This window comes from Diadema antillarum, unplaced genomic scaffold (assembly GCF_040938485.1).
Source record: "Diadema antillarum isolate AM-2024a unplaced genomic scaffold, OU_Dant_1.0 scf00000006, whole genome shotgun sequence".
Taxonomy (NCBI): Eukaryota; Metazoa; Echinodermata; class Echinoidea; order Diadematoida; family Diadematidae; genus Diadema; species Diadema antillarum.
In genome coordinates, this window is record NW_027270895.1 from 3,929,033 (window position 1) to 3,947,318 (window position 18,286).

Sequence of the window (18,286 nt, forward strand, 5' to 3'; positions counted from 1 at the left end):
AATATTTCTAAGAATACAGTTTTTTATAAAGGTCCATTAATATGGACCGAAATACCATTTGATTTAAAAATGAAACCGTCTTTGAATAGTTTTAAAAGGAATTATAAATTTTTACTCCTGAATTCATATTCTCATTCAGAATGATTACTTTAATTGCACTTATATATGTCTTTTGATTTGTTCTTCAGTCCTGTCCTTTTCTTTTCCTCCTTAGTTTCGTTTCTATACTCCCGATATATTTTACACATTATTTATGTTTTCTAGGGGTCAGCGATTTACAAGGCTTATTGCTCTTCTCTGTTGACCCCCCATTCACATGAATTTACGCATCGGCTCTTGTTCTTGTTGTTGTTTTGTGTATGTGTGTATATTTCTTTTGATAATCATAAATTTGTATCTATGTGTTTTCATTGTATGAATTGTTTGATGATTTTATGTTGAATGGAAATAAAATTTGAATTTGAATTTGAACCTACAAACGATATATATATATATATATATATAAGTATATGTAATAGTCGCGTATGCTTGGAATGTCTAAGTATCGGCAAATAAACTCGATATGAATATCCTTCCTAATTTTTGTTAAAACCGAGCAGAAATTTTCAAGAATTTTTTTGAGGATTTTCTGATTTGATTCCTGTGTCCTTTTTTTTTTTTTTTTTAAATCTTGTTCCAAAAACAGAACTCGACCGAAGTCGGCCTTGTGCCAAAGAGGGCGCACTCTCACCTTGGCGGCGCTTTCGATGTCGTCGATCAGCAGGCGGACGTCGGTGGCGGACATCTTGTCCGCCCGGCCGTCCGCCTCGTGGATGCGCGTCTCGATGGTGTCCAGATCGGTGGAGACTTGGGCGATCTGTTTGGTGACGTGCTCAGCCAGCGAATCCAGGGAGTCTTGCCTTGGGGTGGGATAGGACCAGGATGAAGGATGATTACAGAAAGGATCATAGGTTGGGAGTTTCTGCTGTTGGTAGTCCCAAATCCCGTCTGACTGCGTCTAATAACACCTCCCTATCCCCCATCCCCAACACCCTTCCTATTCTTGAGATGTTGCAAAAGATTTACTAACATATTCATATTTGGAAACAAATTTTCCATTATATATCGTCGCTGGGGTGACAAGACCTTATATCTGCAATTTTGGTGAAAATGACTTTTTGGGATTAATGGTCAAATAATGGGTTAAGTGATATCCTGTCCAAATCCCAACTGTCTTACTCCAAAAATGAAGCCATCACGGCATGTCAAAGGAAAGGCTGTCCCATTCGCCACAGTGCTTTGGCCGCCATGTTTTTTGGCTCTCCTGAACATTTGACATTTTGTAGATACGAGGTCTTGTCGCCCCAAACACGATATATTATTTTCACTTCCTGGGACCCACAAAGAAATGAGCAACTCAATACACTTGCTTCTATCTAACACATTTCAATAATCAGAATTCAGTTTGCATGCATTAGTCGCGGCTAACTCAGAAAAGTCTCCAGAAAACATGTGCTACATATACAATGTACGTGCCATTTCCAAAATTTGATATTCAAATATCACACCATCGCGGAATATACAGCTGTACAGCAAACCTTCCTTCATGCAAAATGAAAGAGCAGAGGGGAGCGGGGCTACTCAATTTTACTTGCAATTTACAAGCAATTCCGACATCCTCTGATATCTGACGAGGAAGGCCCAAGAGAAGAGGGCGCCAGTCACTAATTCCCCTACTATCATCATTTCTTACGTGTATGACCTCTGGGGCTCGGTCCGCAGCATCTTGTCTCGCTGTTGCTGGGCCAACGTGAGATCGCTCCACGCAGCTTCGATGTCGTTGGCGTGCAGGCCAGCTGGGGAACGGTACTGGCCAGTCACCTTCATCGATCGCTATATGGAAACCAACAACATTTTGAACAAGTTTAATATTTTTAGATATATTTTATTAGAGCAAACCATAGGCAAACAATAACACAAATTTTGATTGCAAGGTACTCCTGAACCAGGCAATTTACACATGAAGCTTGAACGCATGACATACAACTGTACATCTACTAGATACACATACATTGTAGGTGACACACTTTAAAAAAACAGCAATCACAAATAATATAAGTCCTATTCTCGGGCATATAATCCATCGAGTACAATTTTCGCTGCTTCCTGGATGGAAGAAAAATAATAATCTGAGAAAGTTTTCTCATTCTTCCTAATGCTTCATTATGATTAAAACATGAAAATGAAAATACGATATCAGTCTTAAAAGCAAGGATTTATCTACAATACGAGTTTGACGCCAGCATTCATGACCCTTTTAGATAAAATCCCAGAAACTCTTACTGTATACATCACTGACTGGACATATTCTGTTGTTTTCTTTTGAAAGATCCTACATACAAACGTACATGCATGTAATACAACCTCATCAAAAACATACATGTAGTTTGTAATGTTTCATATTCACAGGATGTAAAAGAAGAAAAAACAGGGTGAACACTCTACATCCTGTACATAACACTATTCTTGATGCGCCTGTTGCAAGTTATGTATTAAAAGTACCCTTGAAAAATAGAATGAACTAGAAATGTCGCTATGGTGACTGGTATGCCTCCGCCATAATGCGTGATTCTCCTAATAGGTCTAGATAGTGCATGTGGACAATGTGTGATTACATTTTCACAAAATTGGCAAAATAATAAAATGACAAGTTTGTCACAAATGTGTTGAATGTTCACCTTCCTTGACCTAGGTTTAATTGGATGAATAGGAGAGCATGTATTTTGGATTTAAGGATTTTAACTTGACTTTGACCCATTCATATGTTTATGCATTTTTTTTTCAAGGTATGGAGAAAAAGTGCAATTTCTGTCTTGAATAGTAAATTGTTACCATTTTCATCTGGCCTTTGACCCTAAAATTTATAAGATAATCACTGTCAGGCAGAACATGCATAAATATGTATAGGTACGTATTACGTTTCAAGATAACTTGAGCCACTTCCGAAATATGGAGGAAAAAATTAGTTCAGCACTTTCACTTGATCTTTGACCTTTGAGGCAAAAACAAAAGAAAAAAAAACTTTCCAGAGAATCTCTATTAGGTTATACATGCATACACCCAAGTGTAAAAAAAAAAAATAATAATCCTAATGCTTTGCATAAACATGAGGGAAATGGTTAAATATTGAAGTGTTGCCCTTGACCTTTGACCCCTGACCTTTGACCCCATGAACCCTAAATTCTCTCGATAATCACTGCCAGTCAGTACATGTACATTATGTTCCATAAAGATACCTTGAACAATTTCCAAGGTACAGAGAAAAAAGGTGAAGTTTTGATATTTTACTTGACCTTTTGACCTTTGACCTCATGATCCAAACTTTCCCCAGAGAATTTTAATTGGGTAACACATGTATACACTAAGTTTAAAGAAAATATCTTCAGGCATTGCATAGATATGATGGAAATAGTGAAATTTTATGTATTTGACCTTGACCTTTGACCTTTGACCTTGAGCATGTGCACTCAAAAGTTGATAGGCACAACTTCACCCCCTAATACACATACATGCCAAGTTTCATTAGGATACCTCAAAAGGTTTTGATAGTTATCCTGTCCACAAAATTCATTACGGATGGACGGAAGGACGGACGGATGGACGGACCGACGGATGGAAGGACGGACGGACGGAAGGACGGAAGGACGGATGGACGGACATCCCGAAAACATAATGCCTGCGGCACCACTTCGTGGCGGAGGCATAAAAAGATCAAGTAAAGATGATGATGGTAAAGTGTAGTAGAGTCCCAGGCTTGGGCTAAGCATATTACTTGTCTCTATCAATTTAGACATGGACCACAGGGTCAGATGTCTCGTATCTATTGGGGACAAGAAGCTTTTGGGGAGGGAAGGGGGAGAGAAGTTGGGAGGCGGGGAGAGGGGATACAGTACCTCAAGTGCTCTAAAGTCGGCTAGGAGGCGGTTCTTTTCCTGAAGCTTGACGGGGACCTCTTCAGTCTGGAACCGCTGGAAATCGCGACGGAGATTCTGAGATTAGAACAAGAGAGAGATAGAGAGAGAAGGAGGGAGAGATATAAGGATTCAAAAGGATGAGATGACATCAAGATATCTAATACTCATAAGTGCATGTAAGACTGTGAGTTTGCTTTGTATCATACAATGTACATGTATGTGTTCGGCATGAAAATGACTTCCTCATCATTCTTTTTTTTTTCAGTCGTGGAGGCAAGATATTTAAATTCTATCGAGACACAATATCATATCTGCTGCTACCACCATCACCACATCAATTACCACTGCACTCTACCTCTACCACTCTTACCACCATCGCTGCATCAGTTACCACCACATACCACCATCCATCCAATATATCAAAACATACATCTTCACCGACAACGCATCATCATCGGTGCTGCAACATGTCACTCTTATGCCCCACATCATCAACATCAAACTGCATCACTGCACCAAATACATGCCACTACCCAACCTCACACCAGCAACCATACAGAATCCCCGCCACATACCTCCGCTGCCTGAAACCATGATCAACAGCACACAACTTACACTCCAACAAAACAACACATCACCACACACACCCAGATCAAACCTCTACAATGTACCACCACAAATCATCACAATACATTCCCAGTAATTAAAAACAAATGACAAGAAAGAGTATAGGGGCGTGGACATGGGAGTGGCCACGCCCCCTTTTTTTTTTATCACCAGCATCCTCTCACCTCCATGCCGGCCGCATCTCTGGGGAAGTTGCGGTCCTTCATGAGGAGAGTGGCGTGCTTCACCCAATCAAGGTGGCGCTGGGCCGTCACCTTGTAGGAGTCCCACTCCCCATCTCGGTCCGATGTCTGGAAAGAAGCAAAAAATTGCAAGATGAGGAAACTTGAGCCAGGGAGGAGAAGGGAAGGGGGATATGAAGATAAACAACAGGTAGGTATTAAAGGGGGGCAATGGGTGTAAATGCAGAGTCAGAAATATAGACTTGTTGGGAGAAACAACGTGAAAGAGAAGCGTCTGAGATGACGAATGGAAATTATCAATATATTGAACCTTCTTTGTTCTACGGCCCGAATTCTCAAAGGTGGAATAACTTTATTACACCGCTTATTCCGCCGATTTATTACGCCTCTTATGCAAATCAGGCCCTTGTGACGTAAAATGACGCGATTTATTCCCCGGAATCTATTCTCAAAGGTGGAATAACTTATTCCTCAGAATAACTATTCCGCGGAATAGTTATTCCAGCTTTGAGAATTCGGACCTATGTGTATAAAGCGTGCACAGAAACACAATACTTAAACGCATCCTTCAACCTTCTTCAAAAGAAATTGAAGATTACACCATCAAATTTCAATGTGCCAATTCAATGGAGCAGTCCTATTTCATTAATTTGACTTTGTGAACAAGATACCTCCTCCTCCTCTTTCTCTAAAAAAGAAAATAGATAAATAAGAAAATATACTGAAAACGGATGATAAAGGTGCACTAGATGTTTACTTACTGACTTGCCAACAGCACCACTGCTTGAGGACGAAGTGTAGGTGCGTTGCTGTGGATTGAAAAAAAAAAAGGGGGAAGATACATGTTATAGTATATACAATCTAATTACATGTAATTCATTGTCGTTTGTTCAAATGGAGCCTGCTAACAGCATTGCACCCGTAGGCATGTGTCTTTTTTGCAACTTGTTTGTTTGAATAAGAGATTGCAAATAGAAAAAGAAGCCATCTGGAGATTGAATCCCACTTTGTACGGTTCTTTTCAAAATTAAGGCAGTAACATTTTCATAGACAAAGAAATTCTGGCTTTCACTTTATCATGAAACAAACTTCATCTGTCTTAACTTTAAATCAATATTAAAACAACCTCTACATTCTTGTCAACATGAAGAAACTGAAAGGAAGGTAATTAATTTCACTACTTCTTCCTCAATGCTGTAAATGTTGCGATCAGACTGGCATATGAAAGGTGAGAAAAAGTACTTTCTGGGTTTAAATATTAAAGTTACATTTATTAACCATAATCAATCATTGTCTTTATCTTCATGAACATAAAGGTATACGTGAATCTCTAGCAAAAGATTGTTTAGAGCCTTTATCTAGACTCTGACAAAAGATATTGACATGAAAAGAGGGAAGAAAATGTGAACAAATGAATAGCATATATGGTAATACACACATGAGCATGAAAATCTATCAAATATGAATACATGGAATGTAGTAGTAGTTGTAACAACCTTCTCATACACATCATATCAATTACATCATGTAAAATGTAGGTGCAAAATACATTATGGTATAGTCCCATGCAGAGTATACACATGTAGTTTGCAAACAAAACAGTTTTGGTACATTGTATTTCAGGAAAAAAAAAAGTATTTAAAGAGATGGAGGCTGAATTATGACTTCAATGAATGTTCATGCAGTTTCAAAACCTACACGGGATGTCAAAGTGAGACAAATGAATCATGAAAGTTGGCCAATGACCATGCACACTACATATACTAACATCATTATGAATGTGTGGGACTACATACGTAGTAGTGACAGTATTATTTGTTTGATTGTTTACAACATGGTTATCAAAATATTTGGACAAATATCCTGTTAGTTATGTCACAGCAAATAATTTCAGGCAAAATCTTTGTCCAAATACTTCATATTGGATGTACGTGTGCACATTGGCAATAAACTCTCGTACCTACATTTAAAGGGATGGTATAGTTATGGTTGAGATGGGGCTTCAGGTTTCCAACTTTTTTTGTGAGGTGAAGAGAAACCTCTTATGAAACATTAAAGAGCATACAATTCCAAGAGGAATTCCAAGTTTATTTGCTGAAAATCATTTTTTTTTTTTTAATGGCTGAGATATCCAAAACAAAGTGATCATAATAAAGGTGGGACCCACCTTTTATTAAGACTTTTATCAAAATTGACAGATATATACAATTTCATATTAAAAGCATTCCAATGAAGATTGAATTTATCTGTTGAGATTTATACATATGACCAATGTGTTTATGCACACACACACCAAAATAAATAAATAAATAAATAAGTAAATGTACATATTTACATATCCATACATGTATATATTACAACTTTCCTTAAAGAAAAAGGAAAAATACTGAAATTATCAGAAACTTGCAATCACCGAGGTTCGATTGACATTACATATGTAAGGGGTACCTTGGTCAAACATTGAACACTGAGAATCTAAGTGGTGTCAGTTAGCAAGTGATATGTAATTACTGTAAACACATAATTGTACACTTCTACATACATACATGTATATGCAAAACAATGCTATTACAGTTAATACTTTACGATACATGAATATCTGAATTTGACGGTTTCAAATATTAATGCCTACATTCAACTGTAATTTCAGTGCAATGCATTCATCCACTTTGATACATTCTTCAAAACGTCATGCTCATACCTGGCATTACTTATGAGCGTAGCTCTATATTAAAAGTCATCACAAAATTTGAAATGAATTATGCTGTCACTGTATCAGAGACATGAACCCACAAAAAAAAAAAAGAAATCCAGAAATCAACTCTTTTTGGTAGTGATACTTAAATGTGTCATAAGCATTTTTGTTTGTTTTTTCGTGTTTGTTTTTCTGAAGGAAATGTTCATTTCTAAATGTACACAAAACATGTACATTAGATGCAATTATAGATAGCCAAACACATACATTTTACCACCATCTCTGCCAGAATGCTGACTGAAAATAGTGATAAAATAATAGTAATAATATCAAGAGATATAGATAAAACAAGGATTATGAAATGTATGAATAATGAATCAAGAGATATCAATTTGTTACCCTGACATTACATACAAATTCTATGACCCATACTGTGATATGAGAGTAGCATGATGATCCCCTAACACGAGGTGAAATCATGCATGACTCTGCTTTTACACCAAATCCAGCATGGGTCACGGAATGGCGTTTTTGCTATGGTGCGCCAAAAGGAGCCATGTCTGATTCTGTTACAATATAACTTCCCTGCTAATAACTTTGTTACAAAATTAATCTTCTGCTGTTGATTTTGTTGCTCTTGATTTTGACATAAGAAAAACATTTTGGGTGATTTTGTACCAAGTTACTGATTTTTTTTTAACAGATCAGACATGGTTCCTTTTGGCATACCATAGCAAAAACCCGGCCTGTTGCCTGTACCATGCTCGGTGTCAACGTTCCATGACTCTCCGAGATGGACGTTCTACTGTGTGTTAAAGGTGCTCATGGTAGTAATAGATGAAGAGTGATGTTTATACATATGATATATAACATCATTATGTTTACGTGCACGATGAATATGTTGCGTTTGAAGAAAACAAACATATCTTTTGAATATGTTAATAATACATACTTGGAAATATGATCGGTGTCTTCCCTGCTGATAGCTCTGACACAGTGGAATAGAAAATGAATACAGTTTCGGTCCTCAAATTAAGTCATCTGTCAAATGCTCGATCCACCATTATTTCTTGGTTTACTGCTGTCCTGATAACTTTACTTTCCTCGACTTTTAATTTCATAGCATGCATGTGCATTTGTACATCACATTCTCACTACCTTTGCCCTGTTTTACAAATGTTATGTGTTCTAAATACTAAAAATGCTGGAACAATAACCTTATTTTTCTCATTTGATTGGGGTGTTTCCTGACCAGTTGTTATACCATAACTGAAACATGCAAATGTTATGGCAAGTTGTTTTGAACAGGAATTGTCTGCAACACTAGTTTCATAGCATTTCAAGCCATTTACATTTTATAACATCGAATAACATCATTATGCTTAAATAGCTTTATATATCTCAATGATAATACTTTCATAATGTTAATCGAGTTGTTTATTTCACAAAATACATGGATGGTGTATGGCTCCATACAGCAATCACACATCGTCCAACCTTTTCACTGCCAATTCATAAGCTGTGAAAAATGATCTAAATTTACGTTGAATGAATCAAAAAGATTAAAACACCAACGCTCCAGAACTGTGTAGGCAAAACATAGACTTACAATGTTTTACTCATGGTAACATTGAAATAACAGAGGAAAAACTAGGAAATAATGCTGATTTTGCAAAGGAAAACAGTTTCAAGTTTTCTACATCTACAGACCCTTTTGTCCCTTCTAAACACATTACATGACACATTTCTGAAGTAATTATTAAGTCACATAGAATCAACATACAACCTGACCTTTACACACACGGTATGTGTAATACAAGGTACACATCAAGGTATTACCAACATCTCATAGAGATCAATATCATACATCTATCAACCAAATCACTTTTACACTAACAAAGAGTCATGACCAAAAAAAAAAATCATATTCAAGATTTCTTTCAAAACTGTTTTGCTTTGAATGTGGTCACTGCAGAAGTGGCTCAGCTGAGGCTAAATATGAATGGTTAATTCTTCTTTAAATACGTAAAGTCACACACCCTTTCAGAGACAAGAAATAGTTCAGCAAGAGCAGTTTTGTATTTACAACAATTACTGTATGTATAATGGCAACAGATGATAACTTTGATTTGGCAAACATACATGTTTAATACGTCAATTACATGACTGCACTGCACAATTCACAATACACAGTTACGTGTGCGCATAACAAGGACACATAAAATACAAGCTTGTACAAACAAAAACTGAGGGAGAGAATAAATATGGCTTTAAATTTGACATCTGTGAACAGGGAATCCATCAGGCATTATAAATCACATAATGACAAGGGAAATAGTAAAGAATAATGACATATCCAGGTCATTTCCAGTAAAACGGACGGACATCATGTTATATATTATCATAACAATACATGCTGTACCAACACAGAAGGCAAGAATGATTACACGATAGCACAGACATGAAACATTTCGCAGTGTGGAAACTTTTGCACATTTCACGTTTATATGCGATGCCATGCATGACTAGGAACTCGCAATTACTGGTTTGTTTGTTTGTTTGTTTCATTTTCCACCTCAGAAGATGGCTGGATAGCCCATGACTACATCAGTTTCCCTTTGTTCAAGTGAATCTAATGTCATTTCCTGCAACATGCTAACGCTCAGTGACACAGTATGTCACTTACATGACGGTATTCTCATTTGACGTGAAAAATTGTGCAAAAATTTCCACTCTTTCTAACGAGACGTGATTTCTCAGAGGTACATGTATACAACGCAACACTCACTTGTTGGGTGTCGGGGGCTGTAGCGCTACCAAAGTTGATCGAAGTATGCACCGGTTTCTGCTCAGCGAATTGATTAGTGGCGAGATAAGGGCAGCGGTGGGGAGGGTTTGTTGTTTGTTTGTTTTTCAAGACAAAGAATTAACATTAGGAAGAGAGAACAAAGAATTATTAATAAGAGAAAGGATGGAAAATAAGCAGATTTTTTTTTCATTTGTATTGCACAGTAGCATCAACAACTTTAGTAAACTACTATGCTATGAGACTGAAGTAAAGTACAGGAATTATTCTACTGTACTAGACTATTACAAAATATGTCTATTTAATAGCCATATCTATGATACAATATTCAATCATCTACAACAATGAAAACAAAGGGAAGACAGCCATAGTTCATTCTAAATTATATATTTTGAAAAGGAGAGCACTAGGGCAAGATTTATATGAATTAATCTTTACACATTCTCGGTAAGCAATGCAGTTATTTTACATTTATTTTTGAACAATTATAATTCTACACGAAATGCATTTGTATCAATATCGGTCTACAGATATTACTCAGAGAATGTGTACAAATTGGCAGATAGGGAAAGTAAGAATTCATGACTAAAAAGTCAGAGAGTAAAACTGTATATCACTAATAGAATATTAGTACAACAGTCTGTACCATAACATATGAACTCTTCTGGATGGATTGCACTTTCATAGTAAGGAACATGTGGGACTAAGACTGGAAATTTCAGTACTGGCTGATACTTGAATATTATCACGATGCCAAAATGATGTGACAAAATTTTGCCAGCAAAAAAAAAAGAATACATGATATGGGTGAAAATGAATTTCATTTGTCATGAATATTTGTCAAGATTGGATTGCTGTACGTCGCAAGCTGATCAATGGTACTGCATACATTATGGTTGCTCAAATGATATTGAAAACTTTTCCACTTAGGAGAGGCATTCATCAGGTACAGGCTTACTTGCAGGTGAGACATAACATGCCAATTGCAAATAAAAAAGAACATCTGGACAAAAATAACCATGATGCTAAATCAGGCAGAAAAGAAAATGTCATGCAAAATGAAATGTCTAAATCAAATATACAAACAATTTTGAATCATACTCAGAAGTCACTTTTGTACATATACATGTACATGTATACATATACATATGTATTTGCAGATTTGGTGCAGAAATATGTGTACATGAATAAAAGATGGACTGACTTTCCTAAATAATGAGAGTCTGGACGACAGACTATCATCACATCAAACCCTAGCCTTGCATCAGTGATATCTAGCACTCACTTTTAATTCCACCCTAATTGGTGGTTCGGTCTGTCTGGTGGGCGGGCGGCTGAACTGCTGTGAGGACTATACCACCCCACCGGCATGCACACAGCGGTATGGGTGAGATGGGAACGGGAGTGGTGAACGATGAAGTGTCGGAGGGGCAGGAATGGGGGGGGGGGGGGGGGGGAGGAGGGAATGAATGAATGAATGTGCAATAATGAGTCTGTAGTTTAGACTGTACATAGTACAAAATCTGTTTAAAAAATCTAGTGAAATGAAGAATAGTAATGTGTTTTTAACATATTAGAAATAATATATGAATGGCATGAACAAATGAAGAAGTGTTTGTGGTGTTCAGATACTAGTATCTTAAATATTCAGAAGAACTGCACAGTATCTCGAAACAAAATTCAGCATGCCGAGTAAGTACATTGTAAATGAAAGGTTTGAGAAAAAAAAAATCAACATGAAATAAAGAGGCATGCAATATAAATGACTTTAGTTACTAGTTTCCTTCAAATAAAATTACTGCTTTGAAAGGGGAAAAAAAATCAAGTGTATAAAAGATCACTTTTAATTGAAATGTCTCCTGGAAATGTCTCGATTCCTTATCCTGACTCGCTGATTTCCCTCATCACTAATTCCCTCACCTAAAATCACAGACACCCAAAAAAACATATACCAATTCCATTTCTATCCCAAGAATAAATAGAATGTTAAACTTCATCACTATAAACAATAATTTAATTCTAAGCTTACCATAATTCCCAGGATCCAAAATAGAAGGGGTCAATGGCACAATGAAAAAAAAAAGTATAATAATCCTCATATTTTAGTTTCTCAAATTTGTGCTCTCTCTGTTTGCGCTACAGAACTTAACTGACAGCCCAAACATTCTGTTCAGTGTATATTTCACCTGGTCTACAACGTACCTGTACATGTTATAGAAAAAAAATCCTACGACTGGTACAGTAATCAAAGTCCCTGACAGGAAACAAAACACCAATACTGACCATCCCCTATCCCTTAGCCTCAGTGATCTACCCCCAGTGGACTCTAATTGGTTATGATTGGGGTCAATGACTTTAAAAAATGAAAATAAAAAAAAAATAAGAGGTTGTGGAGCCATTATGCCATCTGGTTGAAGGCAAGGATAATACTACATTGTATCTGGCTGATTCCTGTTTGACTGCTGTGATGAATTTTATACAGGATTGCCTGAAAATGGCATCTCAACTTGGTTACCACACAGCAATTTTTTGCTAGACACTTTCAAGTGCACAGTGTATAACCTCACATTAGTTGGTGTAATTGCCTTAAAAAATAGTTGTAATGATAATAATAATCCTCAGTGCTATTGTCTTGATGAGATTAGATTAGGATTAATTATTATCAATTATTGGTACATTTGCAAAGTTTTAATAGTCAGGATCTATATCAAGAGCTTTAAGTGATCATATGTAAAGTTGTGCTTTATACTGAATGAATGAATCCAGTTGATATTCATCCTTGAGGGAAGACTATCAAATAATTGGGTATAAAGGAGGTGTTTGAACTATCAATTTACATCATTATCATGATACTGAATAATTGACATGTTCAGATGCAGCAGGGGTATTACTTGACACCCTTTTCACCCTTTTCTTTTCTTTCAGAAACTGATAATTGAATCAGCTCAAAGTATATAATGATGATTTGATGTTGTCATCAAAACACAAGTCATTTGACTTTTGAGTAGCACAGACACAATCATCCCATCTTAAATCATGTTTCCAATCAGAGACATTCATAACAAACTACCGCACATACAGTTTGCGACAAGAAACAACTTTTTAAACTCACAGCGCCACTCTGCACTACTGGCTCTTCTAGGCTCGCAGTGGGCATGGAGCGAACCATTTGCTACACGGGGGTGCAAAAACAGAAGCGTGGCAGAGGTGAATTCAGGCAGACGGGAAACAAAAGGGGCAATTTGCAATCCATGCGAAACAAATCTAGCTTTTTCACACAACACACAAAATGTGTCATGACAGAAAAATGCGTGCTTCACAAAAATATTTCTTATATTTTCAATTTCTGCTTATGAGCCTTGAAAACTAAAGTAGGCCTCAGAAAATGTCATGCTTTAACTGCATTACTCAGAGCACAGACAAAGTTCAGTGTACTAATCTACAGTTTGTACAACATGATAGACAATGATTCCACAGATTTTGTTGGTCACGTAAAGTAGCAGTTTCACAAATTGATTTCTTCTGTGCATTATCCGGCAAAAGATCATACAGCATGTCCACAATGATTCTACACATACATGGAAGTGAGCAAGTGTATAAAAAGTACACCCAACCTAGGAATATGCCAATAACTTATATGCGTGAAAAGGTATTGTGACTACAAATACACAGTAACACAGTGTACATTTAAACTCAATCATAATGATATGAAATGGGTGTGCAAATAGGTTATATCATTATCAAATCCTCAATTTAATTTAAGAAACTTTTATTAAAGTGAACAAGTTAGTTTGTTATTTTCATCGTGACAACTTTCAATTTAACAGTACACTTTGGTGAGTTTAGTGTAAATATTATGACATTACTCTCCCACTTTCAATGTATAATATGCATATACGTAAGTGTGTCATAAGGTAAATACACCATATTTATGTGTAGTTATATTCTTCCTAAGACAAATTGTCACCACGTTTTGAAGGAGCGAATGACAATTATAGAAACCAACACACTTGCTATCACGTTTCGCATTCCCGGACATGCATGTCTCTTCAAAAATCGACACAGAAAAGACTTGACACTTAGTTTATTTTATTACGATCTGAAAACGACACAGCACACGCTTCCGCAAACTCAACTTACATCTATGGTGTAACTATCAAAGCTGGGAGCGTTTATGCCGCGCCTTGGCTTGGGCGGTGCCGGCTTTCGTGGAAGGAAAAGAGGAATTCAGTTATTTAGAAACCACATCTTTACACAAGGGGTTTGGCTCCAAACACAATCAAGTAAAAGAAAAAGAGTACACAACACCATCATTAGTTATCACCCGAGACCATCTGAAAGTGTTTACTGTTCCTTCATCCATTAAGAAATCTCACATTTCAAGACTGGTTATTTAATTTGTGCTTGTACTGACAAACTTTTCTGTTGGTACATTCACATATTCCCAATACGGAATGGTGTACCTTTAAAGTGAGCAATGATTTCAATCAACCTACATTTCAATAATCTGCAGTAGATATAAAGTTATTGCAAATCTGGAATCGACAAAGTTTAGTTTTGATGCAGTTTGATAATTTAAAAATACCACCAATTTAAGGAAAAGCACAAAATAGTATTATTTGAAATAGACGGTTGAAGAGAATCTGACAAAATTTACAGTCATTTAGCCACATTTTTACGGTTTAGTCACTCGTAGATTAGTGTGTCTACTGTATGGTGCAGACCATATGTGCGTGTTTCACACAGTAAAATTTGGTACAGTCTATTGATCTAATCACTAATGTTATGCCCTACTTTATCTCCAGAACTCTTTAAAAACCCAAGTCAGTCGTGCAGGATATAGCATACTTGTCTGTAGCAGACCTTTAAAAGTAGGGTTGGGGGTGAGGGGTGATGTGTGCATCTAGAATAATCTCTGCATTTGGTCATGAATTTTTGGTGCAAAACACAATTTCAGGAAATGAACAGGATCATTATACAAAATAAATGGCTGTGCAGGGGGATAACACTACACATTTGCTATCACTCAACGGCTTTAGCATCATTGGTGATCAGTGCATACCTCTTCCATCACATACACACTTGCTACAATATTGCAGGATTTAAAAAAAAGCTTAATAAGCCATTGTACTCTACTTTCATATGCTTGTTTTCAGTTATCAATTTGTTGGGGTTTTTTTTTTCAAACAAGCAAATGTACAATGCTCATTAGGAAAGATTAATATTTGCATAAAGCACAACAAGGGGGGTATTAATTGCACTCAGCCATTATCTAATAAATATTAAGAGCAATAACTTTTTACACCAAATATTTTGCGAGGTTTTTTCACTTTTGCGAATTTCGGGAAAGTCAGGTGCAATTTGCGAAATTAAAGACACACGAAAATATTGACTCTGATCCCAATGTGGATGTAACATAGACGTGTACATTTCTCTGTTCAGTTTAGGACTCCACGATTGTGAATTGAACCAATCATTGGTTGAAATCATTGGGAATTCCCGATTCACGAAAATTTAGACTCACGAAATATATGGTGTATACAGTATAGGGCCACTTCAAGCATGTTAATGGGGGGGGCGGAAAAGAGGGAAAAGGATAAGAGGACCGATATATTCTCCAGTCGAAATAAAAGAGAGAGATACGACCAAACTCACTCCTGCTTTGATCGTGTGAACTTCCACGGCAAAGTCGTCCGTAGGCTTTTTGAGTTGCTAGCAGTGTAGAGAAAGGCAATAGCTTTGAAAGTCCACGCTCACTCTCTTTCTCAAAATCCAATTCTATATGGGTCTTTTGAAGTGTTAATCACTTTTCTGCACAGTCATTAAGCACTTCTGCTATCAATATCATGAATGCCCAGATTGATAACTTCATCCAAATCTATGATTTTAAAAGATGATATCATAATTTTGTTCATCTCTTCATAAAGTTGAACAGAGAAACTTTAATGTTAAAATATCATAAAGGGGTTGTTGCAGGTTTTTTTGGTGTATCTATTAAAGTCTTTTTCTTGTTTTTCTTAATATACGTGGATTGAATACAAACTTGTACAATGTGAATGTGATTTTATTCAAAGATGAGACATTATTCTGATTTTCAGACCATTTCTGTGTAGTGCATGAAAAGAAAGGAAAAAATTATGACAGAAAATTGCTCACCTACACAGAAATACACACAAAAGAAAGTTTTGCTTTTTTTCCTTGCTTGATTACTCTGGCTACTCCAACCTCATTTTCTTTTGGGAGGCGGGCATTGAGAAACTTGCAATTTGCTGATTTTTGTGAATGGCATTAGATGAGGCACAAACTAATGAATGGTGCAGAGTTATCAATTCACAACACAGGATAAAAACTTTGTGTGCTTCATTTAATTAGGTTAGATTATAACTGTAATACTAATGATTGATCTTTTTTTTTGCATGAATGTGGACAAGTACAGCACATACACATTATAATCTCAAGTGGCTTTGCTGTGTATGAAAAAGAAGTATAATGGCAAATAGAAAGGTTAATGAAACACTCTGTGCATTATTATGTGTTACACTGCAATTCTGAACACATCACTACTCTAAACACTACTTGTTACTCTACTCTAAAACAAAGCAATATGAACAAAAAGACTACTATGAAAAAGCAAACAACAAACAGATAAACAAACAAAAGGGGGGACTCATAAATTTTGGAGAAACACAACACAACTGCAGCAATGACGATACAAATAATCTATATATTAGCGTGATACAAAGATGACTGTTGTCATGACAACAAATCAAGCTACCATAAACTGTCACACTTCTGCATGGTCAATGGCTGAGAGGCAAAAGGTCCTTAAAGTTAAATTCCACAACATGCTCCAGTTGGAATTCATAAATAAAGGAAAATACAGTAGATGAAAGAATGTAGAAATTTCATCAAAAGACAGACATCATCTAAGATATGTGAAAAAATTGCAAAAAAAGTTTCAAAAAAGTTTCAAAATGTTTTCATCAAATACTGACATTGCTAACAACCACTTATCTATAAATTACCTGTGGTTAAAGCATCTAAAACTCACAACTCACCAATTAAGTTTTGCACAAAAAAAAATCAATCGAAATTATGTCTGTGGGTGATTATTTTAATAGCAACTGTGACTTCTTTTATTTTCAGCCTTAAAGTAACAATCTCAGGTTATTGCAATATCACAAACATTTGATCCAATGACAGAACTTTTTTGCTTTCTAATTCTATGTTTTTAAAAAACATATATATTTTTTTTCCTCTTTTTCTTTCAGATTTGTGTATTTGAAAATAACTTATCAAATTTGCATGGTCGTTAAGCTATCAATACCAATATTTCACAAAGAAAGATAAATGTGTGAAGGTGTTAAATTCCATAACAGTCTTTTGATGTAATTTTGATAAAGTTTCCATCATGCTGTTGAATGACTTTACTTTCTATTTTGCAGTTAACTTGAATATTTCTATGATGTGGAATTCATCACATGCCCGGCAAAAGGGCCCTGCCAAGTTTACATTGAGCATGCCTTGGGGCCCTTCTGCCTGGCAGGCAACAAATTGTACTTTAAGGACCTTCTGTCTCAACAGAAAAGTGACATGCATCATGTCATTATTAATCGAAGTGGTGTCTGATCATGCATGGGGCCAATGGACATTATTTTTGAGGGGGAGAGGAGGGGAGGGGAGGGGGTTCAAGGGGATGGAATGGGTCAGTTTGACGGAGTTAGGACCAAAAAGTCATCTACCTAGTACTAAAAGACTATAGGATGGTGGGATACTGCATACTTTGAAATTAGAATGGGGGGGGGGGGGGGGGGCAGGGGGGCAGTCATGGATGCAAATAGTAGGTGGGTAGTATCATTATCTAACCTATTTTCTACCGAGATTCTGAAACCTCACATGTACTACCAAAAGGAGATGGCTTAAACAAGTGATGTAGTGTGAGATTCTATTTAACTTTCAAAAGTGGAACATCTTCCACAGGCTCTTAAAAAACAACAACAGGTAAACCCTTTGTGTGCCAGGG

General features: G+C 36.4%; 1 protein-coding gene across 1 annotated transcript in view; it reads right to left on the bottom strand.

Moving 5' to 3' along the window:
- LOC139715875 (microtubule-actin cross-linking factor 1-like) overlaps positions 1-18,286 on the bottom strand; it is a 233,456-nt gene that overhangs the window by 45,076 nt on the left and 170,094 nt on the right. The window contains exons 12-19 of the mRNA XM_071627428.1: positions 11,549-11,614; positions 10,246-10,302; positions 8,410-8,445; positions 5,524-5,571; positions 4,745-4,870; positions 3,933-4,028; positions 1,733-1,872; positions 731-899 (exon numbers count right to left, since the gene is read on the bottom strand). Of these exons, the coding sequence (XP_071483529.1) occupies positions 731-899; positions 1,733-1,872; positions 3,933-4,028; positions 4,745-4,870; positions 5,524-5,571; positions 8,410-8,445; positions 10,246-10,302; positions 11,549-11,614 (738 nt within the window). The remainder of the gene's footprint in view (positions 1-730; positions 900-1,732; positions 1,873-3,932; positions 4,029-4,744; positions 4,871-5,523; positions 5,572-8,409; positions 8,446-10,245; positions 10,303-11,548; positions 11,615-18,286) is intronic.